General features: G+C 44.2%; 2 protein-coding genes across 10 annotated transcripts in view; one reads left to right on the plus strand and one right to left on the minus strand.

The window, feature by feature from the left end:
• Nucleotides 1-9544, minus strand: part of MYO9B (myosin IXB) — a 43479-nt gene extending 33935 nt beyond the window's left edge. For all 8 annotated transcript variants that reach the window (XR_010993800.1, XM_068173724.1, XM_068173723.1 and 5 more), the window contains exons 1-3: nucleotides 9432-9544; nucleotides 4055-4158; nucleotides 519-1412 (exon numbers count right to left, since the gene is read on the minus strand). Coding sequence is in view for 7 of the 8 variants with exons in the window: in XM_068173724.1 (XP_068029825.1) it covers nucleotides 519-1355 (837 nt within the window). In the remaining variant the exon portion in view is untranslated. The remainder of the gene's footprint in view (nucleotides 1-518; nucleotides 1413-4054; nucleotides 4159-9431) is intronic.
• A 959-nt stretch (nucleotides 9545-10503) lies between these two features.
• Nucleotides 10504-21839, plus strand: HAUS8 (HAUS augmin like complex subunit 8). 2 transcript variants are annotated; one of them, XM_068173733.1, is made up of 11 exons: nucleotides 10504-10654; nucleotides 11189-11289; nucleotides 11559-11655; nucleotides 12480-12593; nucleotides 13092-13180; nucleotides 13797-13868; nucleotides 14358-14516; nucleotides 15361-15502; nucleotides 16511-16652; nucleotides 17403-17547; nucleotides 20668-21839. In XM_068173733.1, the coding sequence occupies exons 1-10, from the start codon at nucleotides 10588-10590 to the stop codon at nucleotides 17521-17523; spliced, it is 1104 nt and encodes a 367-aa protein (XP_068029834.1). In that variant the 5' UTR covers nucleotides 10504-10587; the 3' UTR covers nucleotides 17524-17547; nucleotides 20668-21839. The 2 variants fall into 2 exon arrangements, with proteins under 2 accessions (XP_068029834.1, XP_068029833.1); XM_068173732.1 differs by lacking the exon at nucleotides 20668-21839 and having other exon boundaries at nucleotides 10505-10654; nucleotides 17403-18015.
• Nucleotides 21840-22399: the final 560 nt, after the last annotated feature.

The raw sequence follows: 22399 nt of genomic DNA on the forward strand, positions 1-22399 counted from the left end.
CTAAAAGCCAAAACAGACTCCCACTTTCTCCCCAACTAAAAATGTTGCTCTCTCCCACAAACAGCTGTAAAAATAACCCCCTCAAAAAATGAGTTCAGTAAAATGCTCACAGACAAAGGCAGGATCACACCAAGCAGTTGAAGTTTCAGTGGAAGAGTAAGTATGAAAAATTTGCTTATGATTTGATTCAAATGCCATCAAAACTTTCAGATGGAAAACACAGGTAACCTCTGTCCCAGATTATTGGTGTTTAGTGGTGCAAAGTTAAGTCATGTACAAATTACAAGCAACAGGAAGTCAAGGGAACATAATGAGGAAAATCAAATAGAAGCAGTTGGGCAACGCTGCCAAGCACCACTGCAGCCCAGTGACATTTAAACCTACACCAAGTGACAAGCCTAAACCAGTGACATTTTAAGCCTAAACCAAATAGGTGACTCAGAAGTAGCATTCAACAGCAGTTATTTGAAGTTTTTAAAACACAATTTGCACAGAAGGCAACTTGAGCATGAATTTACCTCCAGCACTGGTCCTGCTCCCAGAATGGTTCTCTCCACACCACTGGCGTACCCTTTCTGGCTCAGTGCCGTGAGGCAGTGAATTAAGAAGTTTGTGCTTTGGGTTTTCCCAGACCCACTTTCACCTGATATAACGATGCACTGATTAACATGTTTTTTAAGCATTGTGTGATAGGCCACATCAGCAATGGCAAAAATATGAGGCTCCAACTTCCCAAGCTGATGGTTCTCATACATCTTGACATACTTGGGGTTATAAATGGGCAGGAACTTGAAGGGGTTAATTGCAATCAGGATACTTCCTGCGTAAGTGTAGATTCTGTGCTTTAGGAAGCGGCACTTGAGATTCTCCAAGAGCGTTGTCTCCGTCAGGTTGGGCAGATTGCAAAGGTCATCAAAGTCCTCCTGGTGCCAGGGCAGAAAACCCCTCTCCACCAAGCGCCGGGCATCCGTCTCCTTGGAGAGCAGCTGCATCTGCACGTATTTGATGGTGCCATCAGTGTTCCTTTCCTGCAGGAGGAAGTAGTACCCATCCTTCTGCGGGTGCTCATCCTGAGCGCGGCGAGGCCAAAGCAAAACCCTGTGCACAGGAGAATCGTTTATGTCAAGTACCCATTCTTCTCCACCTGATTCTTTCACCTCCACAAGCACATAATGTTTGGAGACATCCAAGTTTAAGATGTTAATCACATCCTTGATGACATCTGATGACGTACTGTCCTTGGTTGCTGTCACTTTGCAGCAGGGAGCACTTTCTGTTGAGAGCTGGGGGTAAATATGAAGATTATAGGCTGCCTTTGCCTGGCAAACTGCACTGTCAGCATCTTTTAAACTCATTCTGTCCCCAGATGGGCTTCAGTCTTCCACCCCTGCTTAATATGCAGTGCCCATTGTCTGAAAAAAAAAAAAAGAAAAATTAAAAAAATCAGGTGTTAAGAAGTGTGTACAACAGGTATTAGGGCAAGGTGTTACTTTCTTCAGGATGACAACACAGTTATTACATAGTGCATTTGTTCTTTAATAACTTACTATCAGTGATATTATTTCTAACAGCCTGTTTGGGACATCCTATGGAGTGGAGAGCTGCCACAGCACCCAGACTCCTTTCACTGCTCCTTCTGGTCCCATGCCACCCCTTCCTCCCTGTCATGGCACTCAAGAATTCATACAGCCAATGCAAAACAAACCAGAAGCAATGTCCAAACTAAAACTTCCTTGTTTCCCCAGGTCACTTTTAGCCCAGATACTTTCCTTGACCTGGTCCACATAAACATTTATCCACCTTCCCACAGAAACTCTTCCTTAAAGCTGCACCAGCAGCTTGAGGCAGAAACAGGATTTGGTCACTTCTTAATTCAGCAGTGATGGTTTAGAGCAGCCATGAGCTATGGCAGAGGGATCAGTGCACACAGACACAAGGAGGAAAATGGATCTGACACAGAGACCCACTTTTTTTTCCCCTTATTTTCCCTAACTGAGCTCTTTCCATGAGAGGTACAAGACGGGTACAGCATCTACCCCACTGAGCTTTCAGGAAGCAGAGCCCCCAGCTGCCTGGAGCAGACAGTGTCAGCTCCTTCTAACACACCACAGGGATCTCCTCAACACGGGTCATTTACACAGCCAAGAGACTGCTCATTCCACCTGAGTGAACCACATCCTTGCGACAGAGGGGCTGAACATGACTTTTATCTTCCATTTTAGGCAACAAAGTAAAGTTAAGTCTTATTGCAACTACTTTTCAGCAGTAAACAAGATCCTAAATAACCCACTTCATTCACAAGCCTTTGTGCCCATCACATCAATTCCTTCCTCACTGGGTTCAGGAACCTCATTCACACATCTCCAAAAATCATAAATCACGATGGCTTTTTCCTCCCTTCAACCTTGGTGCAGGCCAGACACGTAACTCCAGCCTATCAACAACCTCAGAAGCCACCCCTTCCTAACTGCCAAGTTAAAAGTCTCTAGACTCTGCTACCATCTGTGCCTTCACCAGTAATTTTCCTGTCATCTGCAGTTTGGTGCCCCCAGGTCTCCAGGACTAAGTTTGCCCATGCTGCTTTAGCTCCACAGCTCCTTTGCTTATCAAGGGGTACTCAAGGACAAGGATAATGAAGTACCCCTTTGTTTTAGCAGTCTGTAAAACTTCATACCGAGAATAGCAGTTCAATTTTTGCTTCAAGAACAAAGTTTTCTAATTATACCCTGACATGCCAAATACATTTGAAAAAAAAAAAAAAAGGAAAGAGGCAGAGAAATGCCAAAGAAGTTACTTTCTGCCACTAAACAACTGCACAGGAACTTGCACAAGGCCACTGAGAGTAATCATTTCAAATTAAAATCAGTACAGTTGGAGGCTTTTAGCTGCCACTTCCAGTGCAAGCAGTGAATCACTTCACAAAACATATGACATAGCTGTGGCTCATGAACAGCCTCTGAGGAGGGAGCTGTGCTTTCAGGGACTCTGCACAGACAGCTTATAGCAGACACTGCCACACAAGCTGGATCATTTGTAGTGGCTACTCATCAAAAGGAAAGCTGAATAAGCCACAGATGGCAAGACAAACCACAATACATCTCTGATCAAACTGTATGATCCACCCAAAAATGTTTTTCCCAATTAAATGTCATTCTCTGTTCATTAAGGAGGGCTGGTTTCAAGAACCAGGCCATACAAAAGGCTGCAGCAGTGAGCTCCAAATGCCCTCTCCATTTCCTGTAATTACCACTGACCAGTAAAGAAGTCTGAAGCACCTTTGAAGTAATTAAGCAAGTGTTAAGCATTCTTAATATATAAAAGCTCAAACCTTGACACAAAGTAGAATGTGCAGCAGACTGCTGCTCAAGGGGAAGACCCACCTGGGCACAGACAGAAAACAGAACAGCAGCCATTTTCCCCTGCAGCCACTCAGCCAGTTCAAGAGACACAGCCTTTTGCAGACTTCCTTTTTTCACCCCCCCAAGCAATTAGTTTCAGACACACAGTCTACTGAGTTAGAGGAAGTCCCCTCAGTAAGCATTTTGGCCAAAACAGCTCCCTAAAAAATGTTGCACCAGCTTTTTGCCAACGCAGAAGAGCTGAACCTCAGCGCTGACCTGTGACTTTACTGACACACATTTCCTAACCTTGTCCTATGTCAGCCACCAAAATTTGGGACATTGCTCAAGATCCCAGCTCACACTTCCCAAAGGGGAAATCGGAGTGCAGATGCCACTTCTCTGCAAGTGCCAAACCCAAGGCCATTAGAGCCAGTAGGGACAAACCCAAGCCATCAGAGCCACACTGCTCAAGTATGTACGACTGGAAAATTCAATTTTTCCATCTGAGAATGTCCAGATATTGCAGAGGTTTGAGGAAAACCTGCTGGTCCCCTAGTACTTGTGATTTTCTTAGAAAGGATATCAAATGTATTTGATGACAATACTGCTCTAAAAGAGACAGACCTCTGGCTTCCCACTAAACAATTTTTCAAGCTAAAAATTAGAACATAAAAGCAAAAGAGCATTCACTGGACAGATTATTAATTGGTTACCTAATGAGTCCCAGTATTCACCTAAGGAATCTTCAAGCAGTTGGAGGATGAGTTCCTAGTGAAGTTGGGTTCCTGGCATCAAAGTAAACATTTTCATGATGGTTCTAAAAAAAAGAAAAGACTTACTGATAAAGACTATGTCATAGAGAGATTGAGAAGGCAGCAAGTGAGCAAGAAGTTAAATCAAATATATAGTTCAGTAATATAGGAGCAAATAAACAACTGCTTAACAAATTTCTGCTGAGTTTACAGATATATAACACTTCAACTTTATCCAAGAACCAATCTAAATCAGAGGGATGGAAGGGGAGCTATCCTGAAATAGGTTTGAAAGCATAGCAATGAATTATTTGAACATGGTATTCTACCATAGCACCACAAGCACGACAGTGAATACAATCTCCAGATAAACATAAATTAATATTTCATTAGGCAGCCATATCACCCTTGTACTCAGAAGGCACATGACCAACACAGCATCTAGAATAAATCCAAATTTCAATTAAGGAGCTAAGGGCACCAACAACAAGAACAAACCTAAATTTGTTAGAAAATCCCCCCATTAGAGCCAAACACTCTGCAAGCTTTGTCCGTGAGGAGCACACAGAGGACACTGTTATCAGGGGCAGTCCTTGCACAGGACCTGCACTCGGGAACAATCACCAGGCTGGAGGACAAAGCCACAACACAGGGCACAGGCTGGAACTCACAGCTAAACAAGCTCAGGCAAACATAAGACATAAATATCAGCAGAAGGTTAAACTGCACTGCAAAAACTTCACTGACACCAATGAGGCCTGGTTGCCAAACCTCTTTTTAGAAAATCAGCCAGTCCCCAGTAACCAAGTTAATTAGAAGAGTTAATTACATACCACCCTCTTGTTTATGTCAAGACAGTCCGAAGAGATGATTGCAATGATTCCTTCTCATTTTATGATCTCCAATTATTTAGACAATTTTAAGCAATTGAAATATTTATTCAGTGTGATTTGGCTCATCATGGAAGTACAAGCCTGAATTCAGGTGCAGAGAATACTGGAAGTAAAAGGAAAAATAGAAGAAAGAAGGTAATACTGAAACCATACATGTCAGCAGGCAAACCCTGCAGGCCACCACTGCTGGGTTCTGTCTGGAGGTGGAAATTCTGCAGTTACCTCAAGTTCTTTCAATACCTTTCTTATAAGAAATCCCTTTTCAATATACAGAAGAGAAAAAAAAAATCTGTAACTTTACTTTTTGCTCAGACAATTTTAGTAACAAAACCAAAACAGTCCAATTCTAGATGGTAATTTTGATGGTATTTTGTAAGGGTTTTCTAGACTACATTAAGCCAATTAATTTTTAATAGGCATTAAAGCCAACAGGGTCCACTTGGTAACAGAGTGGAACTCCAGCAGAGAGCTTAGCCCCAATCAGTGCAGGGTATCTCTTTAGTTTAAATAAGGCCATAATTTGAAGCCACATATTTAGTCAATGAATCATGGTGAAGCTAAAATGGGAAAGCTACCATTACAGCAAAATTGTTGAGGATGAAGTGTATAATATTCCAGTTCATCACATTTTCATGTGCATTTCCATTGCTGCATTCCTCGAGGGGAAAGATTCCAGCTTTTCCCATTGCTCACCAAGCAATTCTCAACACAAAAATGGAAATGAACCACAGGTACTTGGGTCTCTGATATTCTTAAACACCAGAACTGCCAGTAACCATCCCCAAAAGAGACCAATCTGTCTGGCCAAATTGAAAACATTTAGCAATTTCAGAAATATTCAGCTATTACCAACCTTGATTTCCAAAGCAAGGAATTTCCAGCAAATCAGGCTACAGACACACTTTAAAATTTCCACAATTAACTGGGCAATTAACAGGTAAGGTAAAGATCCCTGTCCTACCTCATGTCGTAGGGACAGGTACTGTTAATTGAGCATAATTGATTTTAATTTTTTTCAGTATTCCAGGTATTTGTTGATTACTTGAAAATCACTTCAGGTTCTAGTCACACTTCAATGTTTCCCTTGGTTATAAAAAATTCAGCTGGACTAAACAACTTCAGATCCTTGCTTTTCTTTAAAAGCTCTTGGATTTTCTGCTCCAAAAGGAGGAGTTCGGAATGGACCACACAAAAATTACAACACATTTGTTACTACGCTTTGCAATCAACCCTGCGGGGACGTTACTGCCCCAGAGTGTCTGACAAAGGAGAAGCTGGGCTGCAATGTCGTGTAACACAGGAAAAAGTCAAAGAAATCACTTTTGTTACAGGCAGTTCCTTTTCAGTTACCTGCTCCTGGGTCCCTGATCCCAATCCCCACCCTAAACCAGCCCTGATGCAGCCTCCACTTCCTCTGAATGACTCAAATGCACAATCTCACCTCAAAACAGACATCTTATCAGGCTTTACAGTGATCTTAGATGTTATAGCTTATAAAAGTGTGATGTCACAGAGTTACAGATGCACATGAGAGTATGATTCAGAAAATGTGGCCAGCTGAGGAGTCAAGGCAAAGCAACTGAAAGGCTCAGAGGTAAAGAATGCAAGCCAAAAGAACTTTGGGAGCCATTCTACCACCTTTTGTAGTTTTCTTAATTTTTTTTCCTTAACAGCACTATAGCTGTCAACAAAGGAAATAAAAGTTTCACTGTTCTGATGTTGCATTTACACTGATGAGAAATTTTTTGAAGAAACTTTAGGCTGAACTTCTGTGTGAACAGAATGTACACATGTCAAAAATAGCTTTAAAAACACTTTTATTCTTTAGTATCAATGGTCTTTATAGAAAGGGCAGATTTTTCTGGAATGTGCATTGAGTTTCATTTGGTAATCAGAGACACACAACACAATAAAGCCTTGATAAAGGCAACTCCACAGGCCAGGCTTAAGTCACTTGATACACCAAGAAAACACAATATTCTACAGACAAAACCTTTGAATTTTCCTTTTGGGAAATAAAGACATTCCTATCCTTCCTATTAGAAAAAGAAACCCTTATCAGCATCTCAGGCTTTACTTCTCCTTGATATTAGCATAAACAGGCCTTGCTTCTTAGAAATGTGATAAACACCTTCAGCCTTCAAATTCACAAAAAAACACCGAGCCAAAACATTTTGTTGAATCAGAGTCTTTGACTCTTTTCCTTGACTGTTGAGATAGCCAATCCTATTGCATTTTTTAGGAATTCTTCCCTTTTAAAAGCCTAGGATATGCAAATCCTGCCCTTTGACCTCGTAGCTGAGGAAAGGCCATATTTAGCCTGAGTGTGCATGTGAGTCAAACATGTTATTCACGCACAGGATTATTCAAGGGGTCTAATGTTTGAATCACTGTGGGTCAGAAAACTGTCTGCACAGAGCATTCCTTTCTAGTTGAACCTGGTTTAAATCTTTCATCTGCTGCATTTACTCTTCCTAAATTATTCAGTTCCATGGGCGTTTTGAGTTCCACAGAGAAGCCCAGACCTGGGAGTCCTCCCACTGGGAATGGACAGTTTGTGCAGGCAGCTGTCACTGCAGGAGCTGCAACATTCAACTTGTGAAAAAGCTTTTTGTTGAGACAAACATTCAAGCACAGTAACAAAAAAAAAAAAAAAAAAGCCCCAAACTGTCCAGTTCTACAAAACACTTTGCATTAGTGCAGTAACTCCCGAGTTTTATTTGAATAATTAAGGATTAAAGATTGAGGAAGTGGCCTCGGATGCATCGTCCTGAAAAGCACAGTGTTATTGGACTTCAGATGTAGGGCAGGCAGAAAACCCCATAGCAGTGCAAAGACAAAAAAAAAAAAAAAAAACCAAAAAAACCAAGATGAACTATTTTCTATAAAAAGCCACAATGGATCTTGGAGCTAATATAAATATACATTAAATGCTCCCCAAGCTGATTCCCCTACATTAAATGGATTTGTTCCTGACAGGATCCTGAGTTAAAGACACCCAGGGCTCGCTAAAACTTGCTGGGTGTGACACCAACATCCTAAACCGGAATGCAAGGTTTCCCCACGCTGTTACTTTAGGGCAAGTTCTTCAGCCCTGGATTCCAGCTAACAGGCCTGAAATCAAAGAGCTCCTAATTACCCATGACAAACTTATTTGACAACAGCCTGGCAGACGCACCGATACCGATCCACCTCTAGGAGTACCGTGGGAGGATGCTGATGACATCTTTGAAAGGCTAATTGCATCTGCCAGCAGCTTGAGATCATCTCCAGCCCTTTGTCCACTGCCACCCATTTCCAGAAGGTGAAATCAAAGAATGCTGAGCTCGTTTGCATCCAAAGTGCTTCTCGCTTTTCACAAACACGAATTGCAAATACAGCTGGGTAAGAACTTTGCCAAAATGCTTACAGAGTAACAGAAAACAAAGTTAAAATGATGCTGGGAATTCATCTTCCACCAGGATCACACATACCTGTATCAGACCGATGGCCAGAATTGTCACGAGTCAGGATTAGTAGTCTGATACTTTTAGTCTAGAAACATGTAACAAAGGATGTTCCTAGCTTGCAAAAGTTTTACTTCCCAGAGATTGCAAAACTCAGCCTGCCAAAAAGACAGAGCACTATCGACATCCACACAGCAAGAGGCAAGAGGATTCAATTGGGCAATGACAGTCATCACGATAAAGCACGATCTCAGCACAGCAGCAGCACCAACTGTCAAGAGCTGCTCAAAAATAACACAAAGAAACCATAGAACCCTGCGAGTTTTAACGAATTTTTTGAACGATCGTGTGATATCTGTCTGAAAGATTAGAGGCTGTTCATACCGAGAGTCAGAGACATCACAGAACACTGTGTGGCTGGAAAAATCACAAGCAGGGGACGGAAAAAACCAGGAGCTGGAAGCGACACCGTGCCCTGCTCAGCGGGCAGGCTCTGCCCGAGAGACGGGAGGCACAGCCGGGAGTCAGACACTTCCCTTCCCCTGGGCACCGCCAGCTCCTCGGGCACAGCTGGCACAAAGTCAGTCAGGATCTGCCCGTGCCCGGCACAGCGCCGGAGCCGGGCACGGCCCCCGGCCCCGAGCACACCCGAGCTCCTGCGGGCGTCCCGGGGAACCGCTCCGGCCCCGGGCTCCTGAGGGCGGCTGCCCCGGCCTCGAACTGACGGCCAGACAGCCCCTCAGAGCTGCCCCGAGGCACCGACCCTCACAGATCCCCTCAGAGCTACCCCGAAGCACCGACCCTCACAGATCCCCTCAGAGCCGACCCCCACACGGCCCCTCAGAGCTGCCCCGAGGCACCGACCCTCACAGATCCCCTCAGAGCCGACCCTCCCACGGCCCCTCAGAGCTGCCCCGGTCGCTGCGAGGCACGGCCAGCAGAACGCTGGGTAGCCCGTAGCGAAGGAGCGGGAGGGATGAGGAGCGCGGGGCCCGTTACCTGCGCCGGTGTCGAAGCGCGGCCGCCCGGCCCCGCCGCCGCCACAGGCCCCGCGCGCGCGCCACTTCCGGGTGGGGGGGGCCGGGGCGCGCCCATTCAGCGCCGCGCTCGCCCCGCGCATGCGCCGCCCCGCGGCTGGGCCGGGGCGGGGGGCGCGGGGCGGCAGCGCGGCCCGGCGGGCGGTGCTCGGGGGGACCCGGGTTCGAGCCCCGAGCCCGCCTCTCGCCCCCGCCGCGGCTCCCGGTGCCGCGTGTCTGTCTGTATGTCTGTCTGTGGCAGCGGGGGTGGATTCTTGTCAAAACCAAAGAACACCAGAGTCCTGCTGGGCCGGGAGCGTCCCCGCCCGCCGCTGCGGGGGTTGTGGGGTGACTGGTGCTGGATGTGTCAGAGCACTGCGGCACAGTGGTTCACAGAATCACGGAATTGTTTGGGTTGGAAGGGACCTCTGGAGATCACCTAGTCCCTGCCAAGGCAGGATCGCCTAGAGCAGATGAAACAGGGACGCGTCCCTTCAGAGAGGGAGACTCCACACCCTCCTGGGCAGCTGTTCCAGTCCTCGGCCACCCTCAACATAAACTAGTTCTTCCTCGTGTTGAGGGGTTTGTCTTGTGTTTTTGTTTGCACCCATTACTCCCCGTCCTGTCACGGGGCAGCACTGAGCAGTGGCACCATCCTCTGGATTACCTCTTGGAGATATTTATATATTTATATAAGATTGATGGGATCTTCTCTCAGCCCGCTCTTCTCTGGACTAACCAGGCCCAGCTCCCACAGTCTCTCCTCATCGTCTTTGTGGCCTCCGCTGGATTCTCTCCAGTAACTCCTTGTCTTTCCTGTACTGAGGAGCCCAGAACAGACTTCACCAGCTGAAGCTACCTCCCACCAAAGGTGGCAAGGAGCACTTTTAGAGCCAGCCGTGCCGCAGAGTAGCCAGCCAGGCGCTCCTTTACCGCTTCGTTTGGAAGCAGCCCAGCCCTGGAGCCGGGCTCGTTTCGTTCCTCCGCGCCGCCGGGGGGCGCGCGGCCTCCCCCTCACCGCCGCCGCCTCGCCGCGCGCACGCGCGGTGGTTCGAACGCGATGGCGGCTGGAGCGGCTCGCGGCTGAGGGGGAGCGACCCCTGCCCGGGCCCTCACCCGCCCGCCGCTGCCTCGGCACGATGTCCTCGGAGGGCAGCGGCACGGCGGCGGCGGCGGCCGGACAAGCGCCTAAAGCTAAGCGGAAAGGTAGCGTGGGGTGAGGGCGGACCTGCGCTGGCTGAGGCGGGAGCGCGGCCCGGCTGAGGGGGGATCCGACCTGAGGCGGGAGCGCGGCCCGGCTGAGGGGAGATCCGACCTGAGGCGGGAGCGCGGCCCGGCTGAGGGGAGATCCGACCTGAGGCGGGAGCGCGGCCCGGCTGAGGGGGGATCCGACCTGAGGCGGGAGCGCGGCCCGGCTGAGGGGAGATCCGACCTGAGGCGGGAGCGCGGCCCGGCTGAGGGGGGATCCGACCTGAGGCGGGAGCGCGGCCCGGCTGAGGGGAGATCCGACCTGAGGCGGGAAGCCTCGCGGTGGGCCCGGCTGAGGGGAGATCCGACCTGAGGCGGGAGCGCGGCCCGGCTGAGGGGAGATCCGACCTGAGGCGGGAAGCCTCGCGGTGGGCCCGGCTGAGGGGAGATCCGACCTGAGGCGGGAGCGCGGCCCGGCTGAGGGGAGATCCGACCTGAGGCGGGGAGCCTCGCGGTGGGCCCGGCTGAGCTCTCTTTGCTCTCTTTCGGCAGGAAGAATCGTGCAGTCTCGCTACCTGCAGTTCGATAAGAAATACAGCAAGAAGGTGCCGAGAGTGCCGAGCTCAGGCGTCGCTCAGCTAAAGGCAGGAAAGGTGTGAGGGGCGGCTTGGACGTGTGGTAGCGAGGGGGAAAAAAAAAAAAACAACACAAAAAAAACCACCCCCAAAACCTCGGGGAAAACCGCCTCTGCTGGGGTTATGAGGGAGTTGTGGTGATTTGCTAGGTGCGAGCTTGGGACTGTACTCGGGTGACTTGCAAAGCAGCGAGGTGCCCTGGGATTTAGTTGTGTATTGTCAGCATTTAAGTTGAAGGTAAGATATTGCTGATTATGTTCTGTCTTAGCTGTTTTCTTTATTTTCAGGATGTTTTATCAAGTTCCTCTTCATCAAATAGTTCTCTGCCATCTTCTAGAACTAAAGCAAGATCGGTTGTCTCTCAGAAACATGAAACTTCTGCTAGTAGGTTTTCCCAGTGTTTAAAAGCTAATCTTTTGTATTTCCAGCCTGTGAAACTCTTAACAACTCTAAGATATTGATATTTTGTCTTACTTGCGTTACTGGCAGTTATTATTTGTATGCAAAGGAAATTAAGAAATTTGATGTGGGACTAAGACAAATCAGGTCCTGGCTGTGGAATTGAGTGATCGGGTCTTTCCTGCCTTCTGCACAAGGTTTTGAACCGTTCTTTCCCTATGCCCTCACCATTACTCTGCTTTTTTTATTTGATCTTTCTGCTAAACCAAATGTGAGTGACTGAAAATCTCTGTCTAAAACCATCAATTTTTATTTCTTTTGTTACTACCAATGGTTCCTGTTTGGTATTACTGATAGTCCTTGGTTGTCTCCACAGATATCCAGTTATTGAGACAAATTATTCCCTTGTTTTCAGTGAATTGGGACCTCAAAGGGTCTCACTTTATGGGGTCATTCAAGAGTAGGCTTTAGCCATAATAATTTTCCCTTCTGGCCACAATTCCAGTTTGTAACTTTTTTTGGAGGTTCAAGAAAAATAAGTTTTTAAGGCTGTTTATTAGAAAACAGGTGCTCATTAGACATTGCTGGGAAGAGAGAGTGTTTCTGATCAGCTCAAGAGGGGCCTTGTCCAGGTGCAGCTCATCAAGGCTGAGGCCTAAGAGCATTTCTCAGGTCACAGTGGGCTGTGAGGGGAGGGGTGGAACCAGATCAGCTTCCCTGGGCCTCTACAGCCTGGAACTGTGAATTTGTGCTGAACCTAGTGCTTCTAGTTCTAATTCTTCTAGTCTGCTAACAGCTTCTTTCTACAGGTGTTGACCTCAGCTCATTGAATCAGCGTGGTTTTGAGAAGGGTGACTTGCAGTCCACTTTATTAGATGAAGGGAAAATGAAGCTACCAGACCTTGATATTTCTGATATTAATGGTAAATTTCCATTCATACGCAATCTCTGTTTTGTTTTGTTTTGTTTTTTTTTAATGTATGTGCTGAAACTTGGGGAGAAGAAATTGTTGTATTCTTGTAGATTCACAAAAGGATTTTAAGCAGACATACTAAGACCTTTGGAGTTTAATCTAATCTCTTGATTTGTAGTATCTTTTGGGTGCTCTGCTTTTGTTTAAAGTCAAAACAAGTAAAAATTAAAGTAAAAAATTACAGTGCTCTTGAGTCTTTGTTCCTATAACAAGTGGGTGTCAGCCCTTCTGAAAAGTGGATCGCATTTGTTTGTCACTTAAAGCTAAATGCTCACGTGATCCATATCTGCTCATGAGTATATCAGAGCCAGAAACAGAGCACAGAACTGTCTTACTGGTACACACAATAATTCTGAAATTATCTCTGCCTTTAAAGAACCTGCTGGTCTATTGACTCACCTTATAGACCTCCACAGAAGAGCACACTGACTTTGTTGTTGTGATACAGGTAAAGGTGACCCCAAGAAGAGTTCTTATTCAGAGTCTGCTTCAGAAGAAGATTTAGAGACAAAGAAAACAAGTGAAGAGATTGATGAGGTGAGTCTCACTGCTTACATTGGTAAAGATATTTATTTTGAAATGAAGATTTTCTGTTTATCTTTAATCTTAATTACAACTGAGGTCCTGGGAGGATGTAAAGCCACCTTGCAGAAGTCAGTTGTACTGCTGGCAGTGTTTGGTGTGTTGATCAGATACCTGGACACTGACCAGAGCTTTCCTTCCATGACTTGTGGTAAAGAATCTGTTCCAATTATTGCATCTCCTCAGGTGGATTCTTCTTGCATTCCTGCCCATACTCTTTAATTATATCACATTATCTTTAAGTATTTCCTGGCATTTTTGTTCTGAGAGCAAACACTGATTCAGTCTAATATGAAGTGCTTTATTTGGGGATCTCATTCAGTGTAGCACTGGAACTTCAAATTCTCTACCAGAATTATGAAAATCTGCTGAAAATTATATAAAAGGTAGTGGAACAAAGAGATGTATTTAATTAACATGAGTGTTTAAAAAACAAACTGCTCTCATTGAGCTGCCTGTTGACAGTGATGATTCCAGGCATGAATTGGACCACTGGTAATTAATTTGACCACTGCAAAAACAATTGTTTAAATACCAAACTTGATGTAGAATATTCTTTTCTTTTCTGAAGGAAACTGATTCTTGTGATCTGATGGCAGAGCTGGAATCTGAGACACTACTTTTAACTTTCCTAAGAATAAAGGTGAGTTAGTCAAGTATTTGGTGCTTCAGACAGAACTTCATATTGAGGAATTGTTTAATTTCTTAAATGCTTCCTGACCTGTAAAAGTTAGATTTTTGTGACTGTATATAATTTGTAAAATCATAAGACTTGCTATGACAGCTCTTAGAGTGGATTCAATGCTAGTTTATTAAGCTAGTACTGGTTCTTAGGAATTAGGGGGATGCAGAAGTTCTGGGAAAACTGTCAGTCTGTCTGGAGTTGAAGGTTGTGGCAGTGACTTTATTCCCTCAGTGCTCTGTGTATTTTCCTTGACAAAAAGAAACAGGGGTGGGGCAAGAGTCTTGAGAGGATCTTTAACTCTGATTTTCTGTGCTTTCTCTGTCAGGTCTCCTCTTCATTAATTGAAACTCTTTGGTCTGGTCTGAGGCTTGCATTTCTTTATTCAGAATATGTTAATTGCTCAGATGTAGCATTGCTTTAATTGTGAATATTTTTGGGATGTAATAGACAGAAAAGAAGGTTGCCAAGATGGAGGAAAAAGCAGAAAAAAACTTGTTAATGTTGTGTGAAGAAAAGCGGAAACAACAGGAGAAGCTCTGGGAGCTGAAACGTGAAATTCTTCTTGAGGAGAGAGAGCAGAAGCTCAATGAAACATTAGACAAACAGGTAAGTTTTAATTAATACTTCTCTGATAATTACACAAACTCATTTATGAAGTAGTCCTTTATCCAGGGGAGATTTCTCTCTTTCTGTGGCCTGCAGGGGTGCAATTTTATGCATCTTAAAGGAAACAAATACGTCCTTCCTGTTGAGGCCTGCAGCACCTGAGCAGGTGCTTGTCACTGTCGAGTTGCCCCTGGTGGACAGGCAGGAAGGAGAAGCTGGAGCTCTTGGGCAAGGGCAGAGATTGCAGTGGCTGCCAGGGCAGGGTCTGGGTGATGCCCAGGAGGTGAAAGTACCCAAAACCACAGAACATCCCACACTTTGGCAACTCCAGTTATGGTTAGAGCTGAGATGCCACTCCTTAGAGAGAAGTGAACATCTTCTGTTGTTTATTTGCCTTGTGTGTGTGTGTGTGTGTTAGCCACAAGTAGTTCTGGCCTAATTGTAAGAAGACGGGCTTCTAATGAATAATTAATGTTTGAATAATGAATTTTCAAAACTGAATCTCTTTGCTTTTTAACAAATACACATTGCAAAAATCGAACAAGTCTTTTGAAGAACATGCTTGTTAATTACAGTCAAAGGATCTGATATAAAACCTTTTGCTGGCTGTGTTGCCAATATCTCTGAGCTGCAGAAACGAGGGAATTGGCATTGAGGACATAGAGGAAAACATAACAAAGAGTTTGATAGGATTATTGTACCACAGACTTCTTGAATTCCTCTGTCAATAAGCATTTCGGAGTGGTATTTGGTTTCATCATAAAGTATTTTTTTGTAGTGAGCCAAGTGTGTAATTACAGGAGATGTGCTTTTGGAGAAGTGTTGTTCAGTGTGTCTCTTTCAGATAGAAGTGCTGTCTCCCCTCGTTGCTGTCTGTGAACAGTTTAAAGAGCAGTACAAAAGCTTTGCAGCTTCCCTGGATGCTACGAGACACGAATTGCCCATAAAGAACATTCACATAGAAGGAGATAAGCAAGCCTACCTTGGTATGAAAATTTATCAAATTAGCTTTCATTTATAGTGGGTTTATGCTAAAAAAGCTTCTCACGTTGTTATTGCTGCATCTGCCACTGCAGGAACTTTGTGTGCTCTTAGAGCCTATGTGGACACTGGGCTGCAGCAATAATTACATGTTGTGCTGTGTGTAATTCTAACCTCCGTTTAACCACTTAACTACACAGTTTTTTATCTTGCAGCAAAGAAGAAATGAACTTTTTAAGTTAGCTCAGTCTTCATATACACCTTCTTTAGCATGTTTCTATGTATTTTAACTGTTTTCATGGCATTCCTCCCCCTTTGTTTTTCCTACTGGGTAAACAAGTTGCAGGAATGCTCTGATCTTTCTTGTTTCTGTGTTTGAGGGACAGAGTCACCTGGGCAGACTTGCTCATGTTTCTTGCAGAACTGGAGCTTAAATATTATTGTGTGCTGTCTTGAATCAGAGAATATTTAATAAATCAGTACACGCCTTTTGTATTGAAGTCTGGACAAAAAGTTGCATTTTTGAACTGCTGGTCTGCAAAAATCAAGATTCTTAAACAATTTACACTAATCTTGCACTTTAAGACAAATGCAAAACATTTATTGAAGAAGTTAGAATTCTTGTGAGAAGACTAGAAAGGAATAGGTGTTTTTTTTTTTGTTTTTGCATTTTGAATATTGAAGGAAATGGCTGAATAAATTTCATGGAGGGGGTACATGCCAGCAGCAATACATGAAACTAGCCAGGGAATTTTGGGTGTCTGAAACTTGTTTTTTCTCATACATTTCTCTTAATCTGTGACAGTTTGATGAGCGATTTTAATAGCCTGTTGCTGGTCACAACAGTGAAAAATAATTTGGCTTTCACAAACTCAAGGTGTTTTTGTGAAAGCTGAACAATATTTTTGTTGTAATCTAGTTCACCTGTCTCTGGGTTACTCCAGCTGATAATACCATGTATTAGCTGCTGCCACTCTCTTTTTTAATAATACCTTTAACTTCTCATCTTCCAGATGAACTGGGAAAGCAATTAATGATCACACAGGAGCTTCTGTCAGAAGTTATGCCAAACCACTCAGAGGATAGCGCAAAAGCACTTGGTGCACTGAAAGAGCTTCAAGAAGTGTCTCAGCAACTGAGCAAAGAGCTTCAAAGGTATCACAACAATTGGGTGGAAAGGCTTGTTGACTAAATATTTGGAGGAAAATCTATAGCCCGTGCCAGAATATATCCAGAACTCAGGCTGGAGGAGGGTTAACTGAGGGTTTGGTAGCACTAGGTGTAATTCTCTTTGTAGCACTCATCTGTATTTCTGTCCCTGCCCTGCCTGCAGTCACAGTAGGATGTTTGGGGTTGGGTTTGTACTCCAGGTGAACCCATCTCAGTGTGCCATTCTCTGACACTTCAGCTGAGAATTTCACTGAACAAGAACAGACTTGGTAAGTTTAGGTATGTAGGAGTGGAGAAACACGGGAGACAGAAAAATGAGCTGCAAAGTGTCTTAAATAACAACCCTGCAAATGTGTCATCCTTGATAAGGCACAAGGAGCACAGAGGAGGGTTTTCTCCTCAGCTGTTGTGACAACAAACACAAAGCATCCCTGGGAGGTGAGGAAGAGATAAAGCATGACTAATGTTCTTCCCTTCCTTCATTGCCCCAGAAGGGCTTGGAGTTAAAATCTTTGAAGATTAATAGACCATTAAGTCACTCATCTCTCCCCTCCTGCAGACTGCCCCATCTCTCCTCCTAGTTCTTGCTTTTGAGAAGAAAATTCACATTTTACATTTGTTTTCTTCTGGTGGGGCCGTAGCAGGAGAAAGATGCACATGTCCAAGCATATAATCTTTGGGCTGAAGCAGAGTTACTGTCCTTCAGAGTCACTGATTTAGCTTCATGTGTTCCAGGAGCTTCACAGATGTGCAGAACCTGTCATATGAAGCCAGTAAAGAAGTTTCTCTGCATAACCAATACGTGTGTGAAGAGAATCATGGAGTAGATGTTGTAAAACGCTGGTATTTCAACTGAGTTTCTGTATTGTTTTACTACTGGGTAGGTACTAACTCAAAGCCAGCAGACTTCTTATCCTTTTATTTCTGGTGTGGACATACAACTTGCCCAGTTTCAGTGAAGCCAGCAGCAGGGGTGCTCACTGATACAGGAATTGAATAATTGTTCTGCAGGCTGTCCCACTGGGAGACATCGCCGCTCGCTTTTAACGGGGATTTCTGTGACAGGTTTTCCATCCCTTTCTGCCCTGACAGTACTGAAAGGTAACTGATAAAAAGTGCTATTCCTGGCAAATCTGACCTGGGTGGTAATTACAGCCTGAGCACTGGTTGCTCACTGAACAACTTCTGCAGGAACTCTGATTTGTCCCATATTTCTGGATGTGCTGGGTGGGTATAAAGCACTTGCTTGGAAGGAGCCTGGTCACGTTTAACAAGTGAGAAGTTTTGGTAGCTTCTCACTTCTTCTTTGCCTAATTGCCTTGTAAATAAATTATTGAAATTACAAATGCTTTTGTATAAATTTGACTCTTCTTTAAGGATTTTATTATTTTTAATAATAAAGACTATTCTCTACTGCTCTATCAGTAGCCTTCAAGTTTGAGTATGTTCACTGGTCTCCTACAGCAGCTTTTGTTTCCATCTGGCCTTACTGAGGGCTGATACTGCACAGTCCAGTGATGCACTTGTACACACCAAGTGGTCCCAGTGGTGAGCCATGAGCACCCCAAGTGCTGATGCCAAAGGATTGGGTGTGGGGAAAGAAACCACAAACCTGATCACTGAATGCATGTGCTGTGCTAGGAACATACAAGCCACATCTGGCATGTTTCTTCAACATCCTTTCTTGTTCTCTATGTGGACTGCATTTTTCTCTGGAAGATGTGCTGTAACCTGTATTTTTTTAACCTGTGGAACCTCATTCTGGGATGATTTTTCACATTTCTCGCTTAAGCTGTGTCTATAAGGCTTTTTGGCCTACTCCTAAGATACCTGGAGTATTATCCCTGCACTCCTTCAGGTGCTGTTCAGGCTTTCTTCCTGGCACTACTAAGGTCTAACTAGATTCTTGTCTCCTTTTATTGAAACTCAGGAGTAAATTGAGTAACTGGATCAGTAGATGTGCCACACCCATAAAACAAATTGTTCAGACCCTCCTTGCATACAATCTCGGTGTCATTTTTTTAACAGTAGCTTTTCTGTGAACAAGTGTTATTTCAGGATACCCATCTGTTATTTCTTTTTCCTCACAATATCTGCACCTGGCAGTTCACCTGTGTGGCTGCAATCCAGCACATCAGCGGTGTGGATGGGTGCAGCTGCATCCAGCTCTGGGGCAGGAGCATGAGCTGCATCCATGAATTTGGCCACTGGATGGGGAACTTTGCCCAGCAAAGTCAGCTTGGCTGTAAATGTTTGGGCTGGTTAGTTCTGGTGGATGAAGATGTAGGTAGAAGGGCTCCAACATGATTAAACTGGCTTGGATTATTGCTGAGCTGTGTGTCCTCACACCTTTAACCTCTTTATGATCAGTGTGTCAATTCTGAGACTGAAAGTTGGGAAGGATTGTCTTAAATAAGAGAGGGGAGGGATGAAATTGAAATCAGTATTGTAGTGTCTTGATAATAATGTCTCTGCACAGGCATATCAGAATGTCTTTCCTAGGATTCCTTAATGATACACCTCGCTGATGGTCTGAAAAAAATATTTTTATTTTAAGAAATACTTTTAAACCCATCCTTTGCAGTCAAGCAACTTTCTGCCCTTGAGATACTATTGGATGTGTATACCTACACCCAAACGTTACTTAAGCAACGGCCAGCAATGCAAATTTTCCCTCTGAAAATCAGTGGAATGTTGCTGGTTCTCCCCCCGGGGAGGTGCTTGCTGTGAGCACAATTAAAGGCTGTAAATCTTGCGGGGGCAGTAGTTCAGCCCCGCTGCTGCAGGCGGCACTCGCTGCACTCGTTATCCTCCCACGAGGCAAAGGGGAGTCCTGGGGCTGGAGCCAAACTGCTGCTACACAACAATTCTGTGCCCGGGGATGTGCACTCATTGTTTCAGAAGAATCAGAGGCATTAATTTCAGCATTCTGGCCATTCTTTAAACTGAACACTTGTGTAATTCTTTCTACAAATGGTACAACAAGTGTTAGCTAAAGCAGCTCGACCTCTCCAGGAAAGGGTTTTAAACTAGCTTGAACTGAGGCTTTCTTCTTGATTTTCACAAATGTGGTCCTGTTTTGGCTCTTTGCAGAAGTGTTTAAGGCTCCTCCACCTTGAAATAGCCGCAGAATTGGCTGCTGTCATTTAACACTGTACAAACAACAACAAAGAACTGCAGAATCACTGAAGCAGGAGCTAAACAGATGTGACACCGCTTATTTTGTATTTTCCACTTATTTTCTGACAATGTCACATGCTCTAAATCGGCTGGAATCCTAAACAAATTAAGGGCTCTTTTTATTCAGGTTGTGTGTCTTTTTTTCACCAGTGGAATTACTCCCTACTGTAACTTCTATTGATGTAAGATTTAGTTTTGTTTTGTCTGAACTTATGCAGTACTTATTACCTATTTATTCATCTTTTAGGCCAGAAGTTCTTCTTGACCAGTTGTTAACATTGCTGTGTGTTAAGGTGCTTTTTTGGAGGAAGGGGTATTTTTTTTCCTCCTCCAAAAACTGAAAGCAGTTGTGAATTGAGCCAGGTGGGTGAGAGCCTGGGAGGAAGGAGGAGCCCAGAAATGAAGTATTTGTCCCTTGCAAAACTCTTGGTTGTTTAAGAAGAGATTGGCAAAGCTTTTAGGCTGGGTTTACCCTGCAGCTTGCCCTGCCTGGGTGCTGGTGTGTCTGGGGCAGCTGTGGTCCCATTCTCCTCAGTGCCCGACCCTGATCACCAGCTCGGGAGGGCTGAGTCAAGGCATTTTATTTCTGTAATTCCTGTGCTCCCTGCAGTGGGGGCTCCGGGGTCAAGGTAAGGCAGGATCCCTCCTGCCCAGGGTGCTCTGGGGTGGAGCTGCAGCTCTGGAAATCCCCGAGGTTCGTTTGTCCCCTCCCCACACCCCAAATCCTCAACTCCTTGTTCACGAGCTGGAAACGGAGCTGAGCCTGTGCTCATCAACAGCAAAGCAGCTCATGACCCCAGCAGATGTTTTTGCATTTTAGGCTAATGAGAATTTATTGGATTACTGCAGTCTTCCCTGCCTCGGAGTAAATACCACTTTGTTGGAGATCCGGAAATTCATACTGAATATGATAAACAAACTGCTGGCTGGGCTGGGATTGCCAGGACATGAAAAGGGTTCCAGGGCGGCAGAAGATCTAACAGCTCTGAAATGCACCTCTGAGCCACACCAATTAAGAGCATTTCCAGTGATTATGTGAGCATTCCTGTTCAACTCACAGAAATTATTTTAGGTTGTTTCTTCTGCTGCATTTGTGTGTGGTCTGTACAGCAAGCACGAGTTTTGCAGAGTGGGCTCAAATGCCTCTGATCAGTTCCTTTAAAAATATTTCTGTGATAATGTATATGCAAAAACTGAGTTTCCTGCTAATTCAAGATCTTAAATTTTCTATGTTATGGTTTCCCCTTCAGATATAACTAATTTTTAAATTTATATAGATAATGTATGTTTGGAGATGGCCTGTAGGATATAAAAATCCCTTTGTTTAATATCTCTTGCATATGGGAGGTGGCTCTACTGTTCATTCAGACTATACACAAATTGTATTTCACCAGTCATGTAGGAGCTGAGAAGAGAATTGGGAAATTATTTCTGATTAAACATCTGTAAGATAGCCCCTTCTGATAAGCACAGTGCTCTTACTTCTAAATCATTCAAAATCCTTCATTTGAATGCTTTCCTAGTAATATTTCAGTGACTTTGTCAGTAATTAAAATGCTATTTTACTGTGAAAGATCAGACTCTCCTGTTCCATAGATGAATAATAACCATTTTTGACAGAACTATTTAATAATGATGTTCTCACTATCATTATCCTGTTATATGCTACTTAGATTACAGTCTTAGTTGAAAAGTGCTCTTTAATTATCCTTTCCTTATAATTTCTTCTAGAGATGTTTGTATTCCTGGGGAGCAGGATCAGTCTGGTTTCTGCCACTCTGTCTGGACTGATGTAGTCTCTGTTAAAACATTTTCCTCAGTGCTGGTGAGGTGCAGGAGTGTGGCAAAGCCCGGGACACTTACTTTGCAGTTATCAGTTTCTGCTTTTGCTATCTCTGTTTGGCTGTCACAGAAACACAAAGGGAGAACAAAACTCAGAGTTAAAGAATAGGTGTGGCTTTTTTACCATGAATATAATGCTGTAAAAATTAACTAAGGCCTTGTTCTTGTCTGGTGCTGTATAATGACTGAGATGAATGTTTTCCCATTGGGAAAGGGGGAGAAATGTTTCTGAAAATTGATTACTTTTTTATTTTTCACCCACCTTCTACTGAAATCTAGTGTATATAGGACTTAGCACAAAACTCAATGATTAATAGCCTTGGATTTAGTACAGTATCTTTTATGCACAATTCAATGTATTAAAATCTTTAAACAAGTGAGAATTACCTTTTATACCTTTGGATCTGATCATCTGAGTAACAAGTTAGTGACACCACTCATGCTGAGGCAGTTAGCAAGGACTAATTATTGATGGCATGGACCTACCACTTGCTTCCTGTGAGTTGTCTTACTGAGTTTGATCTGGCAATTGAGGTGGGGGGAAAAAGAAGGATTCCCAGCTGTGAGTGGCAGTACTTGGAAATTATTATTTTTTACTTGACAAATCCCTGTCTGATAATTTTCACATTGCACAGTTTTTTATGAGGTATTTTGGACATGGGAGAGGATTCTTTCTCCTGCAGAGTAACGATGAGAAGTGATCAGGGTGT

Source organism: Anomalospiza imberbis, chromosome 27 (assembly GCF_031753505.1).
Source record: "Anomalospiza imberbis isolate Cuckoo-Finch-1a 21T00152 chromosome 27, ASM3175350v1, whole genome shotgun sequence".
In the NCBI taxonomy this organism is placed as follows: Eukaryota; Metazoa; Chordata; class Aves; order Passeriformes; family Viduidae; genus Anomalospiza; species Anomalospiza imberbis.

What these genes read in the sequence shown, in the direction of transcription:
- HAUS8 (XM_068173733.1), top strand. Translation starts at nt 10,588, where the DNA reads ATGTCCTCGGAGGGCAGCGGCACGGCGGCGGCGGCGGCCGGACAAGCG. An exon ending in GAAACATGAAACTTCTGCTA is followed by an intron (nt 11,656 to 12,479) that starts GTAGGTTTTCCC and finishes TTCTTTCTACAG; the next exon opens with GTGTTGACCTCAGCTCATTG. An exon ending in TGATATTTCTGATATTAATG is followed by an intron (nt 12,594 to 13,091) that starts GTAAATTTCCAT and finishes GTTGTGATACAG; the next exon opens with GTAAAGGTGACCCCAAGAAG.